At 36.4% G+C, this 10,037-nt stretch overlaps 1 protein-coding gene across 1 annotated transcript; it reads right to left on the bottom strand.

The window, feature by feature from the left end:
- Positions 1–646: 646 nt before the first annotated feature.
- Positions 647–9,679, bottom strand: LOC136784859 (organic cation transporter protein). The gene is made up of 8 exons (XM_066745775.1): positions 8,835–9,679; positions 4,631–4,814; positions 4,183–4,441; positions 2,691–2,989; positions 2,489–2,601; positions 2,209–2,423; positions 1,728–2,076; positions 647–1,613 (listed from the first exon to the last, which is right to left on the bottom strand). Exons 1-8 carry the CDS (start codon positions 9,173–9,175, stop codon positions 1,439–1,441), a joined length of 1,935 nt encoding a protein of 644 aa, XP_066601872.1. The 5' UTR covers positions 9,176–9,679; the 3' UTR covers positions 647–1,438.
- Between the last annotated feature and the right edge of the window lie 358 nt (positions 9,680–10,037).

Below are 10,037 nucleotides of genomic sequence, written 5' to 3'. Positions count from 1 at the left end.
AGATTAATAACCTCACACAAGCAGTGATTTACGGCATGATCCTTGACATTGGCATATCTGTATATGAGTGGACCAATGAATAACCTAGAAAGTGATAGTTATGCAAAAATCATATTACCTAAGCGAAATAGAAGATGTAAGATATTTCAAATGAAGTAGCACATAAAATCTCTGCATTGCAACAAAGGTTTCTTACACCCCAACTACAATAAGCTTAAGTTATCAATAATAACGATGAATCGAAATTATATAGTGATCCAATTTTACTCTGCCGTTGATCGTATCCTAATTCAGATGTAATTCTAATCTTTTATTAAAAATATAACGTTATAAATGATTGCTTTTTTTTCACTAACTATTTATAATCATGATAAATAGAAAGCATTGGCATGCTGTCTGCTGTATCTATATTTGAAATCGAAAGAGACTCGGCATTGAGATAAGAGGATTCGTTTAAGAGGAATAGGTAAAAAGCAATGGTGTACGATGGGGAAAGCTTATAACTATAAATACTATAATATATATAATAATTACTATATTATAAATTATATATTAATAAAAATAATTAATATTAAAAATAATAAGATAAGAGGATTCGTTTAAGAGGAATAGGTAAAAAGCAATGGTGTACGATGGGGAAAGCTTATAACTATAATCCTCTTATTCCAGTGACAGCGAACTATTCGATGAGCAATAAATGGAGAAAATAAAGATATTTTTTAATGGTTCGTCTACTTTATTTCTTAGAAACGAATGGTATTATAACTGATTTTTAGACAATTACTTGATGAATGAGTATACACACTCACTTATCTATAATCTTATAAAAACTTTTCATGGCCGGTACATGATTATCGTATACTTGTCAAACTTGTTTCAAGAATCTGTAATTCTCTAATGATTTAAAAGTAAAGCATATTTATTCTTCCACGTAGTACACGTGTAATAATTAATATTGACGTCAATGATACAGATTTAACGGCATGCAGCTTTAAATTTTTTACACTTCTTGATAAAACGTCAGTAATAATTGTTAGCAATACACATATGAAGCTTCGATTAAGACAAATCTGTACAAAATAAGTTATAAAAGCTTTCTATAAATTAATGTTTTCTAAAGAGCAGTTTCAAGTCGACTCGACGAAAAAGCTTAGTATAAATCTTTTGAACATCTCTACTCTAATATTTTACAAAAATCTGTAGTCCATATAGATATATCCATACACTCACACACACACACGTTCACCCAAGCACACTTGCACGCAGCACATTTTTCGCTATAATACACAGCCAGAGGTCATAAAGCCAGCATCAGGCATAATTTCTACTATAAAGAATAAGAAGCTTTCGAGCCTTTATCACACGTTTTTCTGGAAGACTGATAATGAGTGATGGAGATCAAACTGATGGGACAGGCGAGATTTTCAATGCCCTCGTTTTATAATCTCGCTATTTCGATCGTGGAAATCGGACTGTTTCTGGATCGCACGCTGGATCTTTGAATCATGCTGCTTCTGAGGGTTTCCCCTCTCAACGATGCCCTCATGGAAAGTCTCGCGCTACCACGAGCAAACGACCTTGAGAATTTGGGCGCTTCCTCATCCTCGCATTTCCTGAAGGAGAAAAATACAAATTTAGTATGAGTGCACCATGAGAAAATTCCATGAAAAATATTTAACGATTAAAAATGGCTTGAGAATATATATAATAATTGAGAAGAGACTAACTTGGCAAGACAAGGCATATCCCATATTTTCTGATCCCTTCCGAAATTCTCTCCATCCTGTAGAGTCTGTGGAAGATCTTTGTCCAGCGTTTCCGGTAAGAACAAAGTGAGTCCACCACCGAGAACCCCGAGGACTCCAAGAACGAGAAGTGGTAAAATTGAAGAGATTACATCCAGATAAACGACAAAAGGCGCCACGATACTAGCAACGTAGCCCATTATATGTATCAATGCTACTCCCTGTGCACGCACTACCGTTGGCAACAATTCTGCCGCGTATTGCAATCCAATATTGTAAGATATGTTCACCCAGAATCTTCCCATTATAGCCAATGATGCTGCATATACGTCTGAAAGAAGAACAAATTTTTGAAAGAAGAAATAAAAAAGAAAAATTAATGGCAAGTGTGAGGATGATTCTGGCAAATTTTATTGAATCAATTACTAATGAGTCTGCTGATATGTTTAATTAAAATACCTACTGTTAGAAACTGCGCAAGCCCAGATACTAAAGATTCCCGAAATAACCATCGAGCCGCACGCCAGCCACCTTCTACCCCACCGATCAAGTACTGCTGTTAAAAATGTATCGGCTGGTAATTCTGTAGCTGCTGCTATGGTGAATGTCACAAAAACATCAAGTCCTAAATTATCGACGTTTCTCACATGTCCGTCGAATACCAGAGAAACAGCCATCCTAAATAGTAATCAGAGTTTTATTTGATTCATAACTATTGATTATCAAAGAAAGAAAATAAGTACCAAATTATTATGAGAAGAATAGTGATATTTCGTAATCGAGGAGATCGAAACAAATCAAAGACGGAATAACTCTTATCCGTTTCCTCTTCCTTTTGAATTCTGGCACATGTTTCCTGTAGTGAAAAATATCCAAATTTATTAACGGCAATTAAGATACGATTATTATCGTTTCTTATTGTGTTTCAGGCGATAAATCGAATACCTGAAACTGTTTGTAGACTTCGTCAGGAACTTTAGTGCCGTTGATTCTTTCGAATTTGCCTAATATTTTGATGGCCTTATCAACTTGACCTTGGCTGACCAGCCACCTAGCACTTTCCGGTACGAACCAAGGAGTGGCGATTGCTAGAACGAGAGGAGCCGAAGTCGCGATGCAAGTCATTCTCCAATCCGCCAAGTAATAAGCGATCCATGGCAAAATGCAGGCAGCGAATGTGAAAAACAGTGCGATCGACATGTTTGCAACAAACGTTCGCCATTTTGGTCCCACGTACTCCAGCACTGAAATCGAGCAGTATTCCAATTGAAATATCTTCATTTTTCTAACTTATTGTCTTCGTCATAGGCTATATTCCACGTGAAAACAAATTATAGAACCAGCCAACCCAGAAGTGTGAACTCGCCTGAAAGTTCTAATTATTCAAGGTCATCTATAGTAGAGCACGAGTTAAGCTATAATAGCACGGTAAAAAGCAGAATAGACTGAAGATGGAATGTGGTATAAATAATTCAGCAATTTTAATTCTATCCACAGTAGAAGCTCTACAACGATTTAACTTTTATACTCGACCAAGTTTATCAACAAACTTTGATTACTTGAGAATAAATTAATTTGCGAAGAGGGGGAAGCGGGGTGGAACGTTTCATAATTGTGATCCATAAATATAAACTCTTTAGAAATATTCGTATTTTTTTTTATTACCCTTGGTTTATGAATAATCATAAAAAAAATGCAAGTAAGAAATCCGTCCATATTGGACGATGTCCTTAAAGATTGTAATATTACTCGATTACTAATGAGTCTGTTTAAATGGTCTCGATTATGGGATATATCGACTAATGAGACTTCAATCGAAGTTCACATCAAGTATTAGTTTAACTAGGTGTCGAGTATACTACGACAGGCTTTGAGTCATTCAGTCACGGTTAGTGAGCTTGTATTCGTTGGGAAAAGGGTTCCGTTTCGTTGAATCCATTTTAACTAAAGAGGAATGCTGTCAATGTCAACGGCACGTGCTATCAAGAAGCGAAAGCTTCGTATAACTTGTGCTCCTCACACATTTTCCTCTTCGCTTTATCATCAGCGTATCGGGAAAAGCGAGCGTTAACGTTATGCTAGCTCCAACCGTAAAAATCAGGATGATTGGATCCGATTCTTAAATAATATTATGGCTTTCTGGAAGAAATTTGTTTAATCCAACACTCAAGTTTTTTTGTTATCGACCACCAAGGTCGCTGTCACTGCCGTTATCCACGATCTTACTCACCAACTGCAATTAACAACAGGAACTGACTGTTTTTTTTTTTTATTCACAGACGAGCCTTGTACAAGAGTCGAACGTAAATCAAGTCACAGGCTCGATCCGATCAAAGACTCTGAGAGATCATTAACACTGAATCGTGCAGACTATATAGATTTTGTTTATTCATAGAAGACTATATATTAATACTATAGAGAATGGAATTCCAATTACCTAATATGTACATCATGGTGAAGCAATTGTCGAAGGCAAATCCAACGAAGAATCTGCAGAGGGCAAATTGCCAAAAATTGCCAGCGAAAACCGTGGCAATACCAGCCACGAATCCAGTGAGATTGGTGCCAATTAGCGCTGGTATTCTGCCATACCGGTCAGCTATCCACCCGAAGATTAGCCCTCCAAAAATGGCACCCACGAAGAATATGCTCTGAGCAGTTGTAGGTAATGCACTATGCTCGCACACCCACCCAAACTACAACACAGAGCTGTGATCGAGTCATTTATTGATTTAATTTACTCTCTATAATTACAACGAATCACTATTATTATTGTTCGATAGATTTTAGCTGATGTAAACAATCGATTATATACTTTGTACAACTTTGGAAGTGTAAAGGATGTGTGTGTGTATACCAGATAATAGGAAATAATTGAATCTCACCTCAGTGGCGACAGTCTCATAAGGGACATCGGTGAAATTGAATTCCCACCCGGAGGTACAACTCTTGGTCGTCCAGGATGAATTGCTGACCTTGATGCCTCTCGACAAGATCTCCTCGTAATCCACGTCGTACATGCTGCACTTTGAGTAGCCTTGGCCACTGGGAGGTATTGCCAAAGCGATTCTGAAAGGTTGGTAAAAGAGATTGTGTAGGCTGCTTTCCAGGGACTTTGCCATTGATTTTATATCTATCGATGGGCCTTTTTATTGGCACGTATAGGAATAAATACGATTTACTAATTATTCATCATTGCGGTAGATCCACGATTCTGCACTGGCAATAAAAATGCTCGATGATTGGAGCGATAGTTGTTAGAACAGTGAATAATAAATTAAATAGCTTCGGTCTCCTAGTCATCTCAACGATAAATCTGTCGTAGATTTATTGGTGTTCCACGTTGAATTAATTATCTCAACAGAGGACTCGCGATTGTTATTTTTCGCCCAGAGGAGGGGAAATGCAAACTGCGTGAAAATCAAGAGATGCTGTAATAAAGACAAAGATTTTTTTTTTATGCACGTAATCCTGAGTAATGCGATACGGTGAAACCGAGAATTGAGGATGAAAAATGCTGGTCACGCTGGATTACGCGGTGTCGAATGTTTTGTCGCGTAACTATCCGTTCGTTTACTCCTCCGATAAAGGTCAGCCAGTGCATGTTTATACATCGGCACAATTTACAGTTCGTATATATATATAGTAGCGATGAATTAAATCTTAACGGCAGCTTTTGACCTATGGAGATTTAGCACTCATCGCTCTACGAATCATCTAAGTAAATAGGATTGCTCTCGATGATCAACCGTATGAATGATCATTGTCTGAATCTGTGAGATTAAACGCTGTATATTAAACTCATATCTCTCAATGATTGCTAAAACAAAAAACTATTAAAGGAGATGTACCAAATCAGATTATATATATATATATATATATATATATATATATATATATATATATATATATATATATATATATATAAATACGAATTAACTTTATCCGTTGTTTAAAAATTACTTCTCTTAGTCACCGCATAATTTATTACTGTAAACCTGTAAATGTAGAGCGTCAAAACGTGCGTTATGGATATTAATCGGAGACTTAACGACACAAAGCTCTTTCGCACCTTTTCAGTTCTAACATGTTGTAAGTGGCTGGTACGTGTGTGATCTCATGGATTTGAATATCCTGCAAATGCTGCATTAATACAATATTATGTTTAGAAACGCGTATGCGATCATTTTTCGCGTTCACGCTCTCATTGCTCGTACGAAGGTTTTACGTTAATTATTATCCATTATCCCTTAACTTATCTAGTCACTTTAATCGGTGAAATAAACTCGTGAAAAGCTTCGGACTTTGTTAAATATTATAGCATTTTAAGTTAACGCAATTAATAAATTTTTGTTATTTTATAAAGAATGCAAATTTTTCTGATCAAACGCATACTGGATTCATTGGATAAAAAGAAATCTACAATTGGATAGATTTGTAAAACTGGTTTAAATAAAAGTTGATTTTAGTGTGTGAAATGCGTGGCCAGAAAAGGCAATTGAATTGCATCCACGATGACCTCCAGCTATTTACTTTCTAAGCTTGAGTCGTGTGCCATTTAAATTTTCGACACTCTTTCACATTTTTCTGCATGTTTTAGTTAAAAACAGTCGAAATAAATCAAAGCACTGTTGACGTTTAATCTAATTCTTTTGTAGCGTTAGAGCGAATTGCTTTTGGAATTGACGTTGTTAAAGCTGCCAGAGGTATCGGAGGATCACGGACTATGCAAGATACCAAATGCAACTGGTAGATATAGTTTTTTAAACTTTTTATATTTGGCTTTTGTATGCAGGCAAACATATATAGATTTTCGTAAAAAGTATACAAGGCATTCAAATAATTTGAGGTAATAGTATTTCCAGTATAGAAAGGAGTTTTTTTTTTTGCAAATATTAATGCAGGTTGAGAAGTAGAATTTCAAGGTGCAGCTAAGTCGACAGAAAAGCGCAATATAACAGTTTGAATTACGCACGAACGTTCGGCGTTCCTAAATTGCACGGTAATTTAAGTAACGGTAAATACTAATCAGACTTTCCGGTTCGAAACTTATTTTTTTTCTTGATAAATCGTACAGTTTTCGTGAAAGATAAAAGAAGGGGGTGGACGAGTTTCTCAATGTCTGCATAAAATCAATAATGAAGCTATAGTTAAACATACGTGGTTTATATGCCATATTCCTTTTTTACACCGACGAGTAAATAAAAATGCAATTACAACTTCGATTGAAGCTTTATTTGCTTTTCTTTGTTCATATTGTTTGGACAAAAAAATATATGTATTTGAAAAATGTTGATCATCGATGCATTAGTATTGAGAGATTTATCGATACGCATTGAATAAACTATAGTGTAAAATGGTAAAATTGCAAATAGAAGACTGCCAAGTGCATGAAAAAAAAGGTGGGAAATCATTGAGATTTGGCATTCTTGCAAATCGTGGCATGGTACTCTCATTCGAGCTTTGTTTTGTTCCCTTTTGACTGGATATTTACAAATAATTGTATTAAAGGTACTGAGGGAAAGAATTTTTAATATTTTCTTTAACACCACGGGCGATAAGCTTGATTTCCAGTTGACGCTACATGGTATCTGGGTACAGCTTCTACGATAAACAAGAAAATATCACATCACTTGTAGGAATGGCTACTGATTAAAATTTCCATTCTAATAAAAATGTGATAGTAAATATTTATGGCAAGCCTTAATACTTTATTTATGACTTATGCCATTTTCTCCTACTTGCCAATAATACAGCATTCCTCCCACTAACTTCGCACAAACCGCTGCTTTTTAAGCGGTAAGTCGACTGAAAAATAATAAATCACTTGCAATTTCGGTTAAAAATAGAGACAAGAGAACCACCGTCTTGTTAATATTTTAATATAATTCCTAAGTGAATAAATATATTCAAATTTTTATGAGAATTATTAACTTGGGCAACTGTATCGGGCACATCACTCGAAGACAAGATACGAGGGTAGAAAATAAGTCTTGCGAGAGAATTATAATTTAACGTTACGACAGTTTTCAGAGAAAAATGCAATTTAATTTTACGATCTTGATCGAAATCGAGTAATTGCGAGTGTCGTGCGAATTATAGGCAGGTACTACATAGGAATCTAATGGAAATCTGGAAAATTCCGTGAAAACTGAAAAGGTGCAATGGCGTTGCACAAGTTTTACACACTTTGCATAAAAGTGAGAATTGCAAGATGGAAGTAAAGATTTGTTAAAAACAACGTGCTAAAAATATCAATAATGTCACTTTTATTATCCATTGTTATATTTGGCAAGCTGTTAATTCTTCTCAACCAGTACTTTTTTTTCCGAATGTCCAATCATGTTTCATTACATTCTTTTTCTGCGTCAAATAATTCAAAGAAAATGCATTAGAATAAATTTGACTTAGGTACTTTGAAGCTAAGTTGTGTTTACTGCAGGACAATAGGAGTGTGAGAAAAGTATAATGTAGCGGTGCACGCTAGTATTTATCCGCTTCATTGAATCGGAATGACAAGGCTCCGTTTGAGTAAAGCATAAGCTATATCGGCAGAAAAGGCCGAGCACTGGCTGAATAGAGCACTGAATAATAACATCTCTGTTAAACTCGTGAAAAAAAATGATACATCGTCTGTCAAAAAATGAACCTCGAGATTGCGTGGAAATATGTAATGTCGAAAACCATTCGGACCTCGGCCTGTCTCGAGAATGACCATGACTCCAATGTTTAAAAATTCAATTGATAAAATAGCGTTAAATGATTTTGCAAATTCACGTATATATTTACCGTTAATTACTGAGATGTATCAGCTTGAATTTTTAACGTCATTTATATAGTTATAACACGACAATTGGATACCGTAGAGTTTTTCTATACGGGCAGCGATGATATAGAAAGACCGTAATAATGATGGAAGAGAAATTTATTGGAAGACCAAGTATACGGCCTTCCTTCGGAAAATCTGGCGATAATGGAGTCAATGGTTATTACTCAAATCACATTAATACGTGCCGCGAGATAAGTTAATCAAGCGTAGCTATCTTATCGAAGAAATAGAATGAGAAACCGGGATAACGTGAAATTCACCTGTCTTTCACAGTGAGATTTTGCAGTTCTGGAACCCAGCACCAGTGGTCCTGCGGGACTAGCGTGATGAATATTTGCGAGAAGTACACCCAAGCGACGAAAAAAGCGAAAGGGACCATCAGGAGAAAGAGAATCTTCTGGTAAAAGCCGAACTCTCCGACGTAAGGAAGCAACTCGTCGAAATCAATGTCCTTCTTCCTTTCGTCCTTTCCCACTTTGGATAGAGATATCTCAGCGTTTGTCCCTGCATTTTCTCCATTTCGACGGCTTAACAGTTCCGGACAGGCAGCATCCGTAAAAGATTCCGCTCCCCCTGTGATAAATTTTTCCTGAGGTGGCATTTCAAATCACACTGCGATCTCCTTCTTTTGTCATAAAATTCTATCATGCGAGGATTTAATAAGATTTTACTAAATCACTCTTATCAGGTCTCCTTCCTTCGGAAACAACACGTTTGTAGAAAATCCCTTTGGCCACTGTTCACAGATGATTTGAACGAGCACTTTATTGTATTTTTAATCACTGTCGAAAGTGCTTTGCAACAATCACCAATCCTGACCGGTGAAACAATCGATTTCACCCTTGTCGTTGAGGCTGAATATTAAGCTGACAGGAAAATTAGCGATGAAACCATTTCGCGCGAATCGATGTCAAGCAAATAATCGAGGTCTCGAAGAATTCCTCGTCAGCTCAATCGCGAGTCTTCGCGCTAATCTCTCATGCAATTAATTTTACATAAATCGGCTCGACTTTATCCTGCAAGCGAAGGACGCGAAGTTTAGAAATATATTTCTCTGTAGTTTTTGCTTTTTATATATATATATATTTTTTTTTTTTCAGGAGACTACGAGTGAATTCGATTGGTGGCAGGCTAGCACGATTCTTGTCTGAAAAAATCGGCAAATCCTGGCACTGCGAGCCGTTACTGCAACGATCGGTTCTCCGGCTTCGCTATATAGCCAACGACTGACACCAGACGCCCCTCTCCTCGTCTATAATGGAGAACACAATTCAATGTTCCATAGATCACCTCTAAACTTCGTCGTTCCTACTTACCAACATTTCTTTATCGCTGATCAGTAGTGACAAGGTGCTTCGATATCTCTGCGCCCATATTCCAACCAAAACATATATATATATATATATATATACGCTTCAGACAAGTTGTGCATTCCGAAGCACAAAAGTTTCAAAGCTATCGAC

The sequence above is a fragment of the Prorops nasuta genome, unplaced genomic scaffold (assembly GCF_024137725.1).
Source record: "Prorops nasuta isolate Cenicafe-Biocafe unplaced genomic scaffold, Cenicafe_Pnas_1.2 PNAS00003, whole genome shotgun sequence".
In the NCBI taxonomy this organism is placed as follows: domain Eukaryota; kingdom Metazoa; phylum Arthropoda; class Insecta; order Hymenoptera; family Bethylidae; genus Prorops; species Prorops nasuta.
The sequence above is the reverse complement of the archived record's forward strand: the minus strand, read 5'-3'. Positions and strand labels throughout refer to the sequence as shown.

Excerpts from the sequence above, each read along its gene's own strand:
- LOC136784859 (XM_066745775.1), bottom strand. The coding sequence starts at position 9,175 with ATGCCACCTCAGGAAAAATTTATCACAGGGGGAGCGGAATCTTTTACG. Across the intron at positions 2,602-2,690 it reads AAGTCTACAAACAGTTTCAG|GAAACATGTGCCAGAATTCA; the intron begins GTATTCGATTTA and ends TTTTCACTACAG. Across the intron at positions 2,424-2,488 it reads ATTCTTCTCATAATAATTTG|GATGGCTGTTTCTCTGGTAT; the intron begins GTACTTATTTTC and ends ATTACTATTTAG.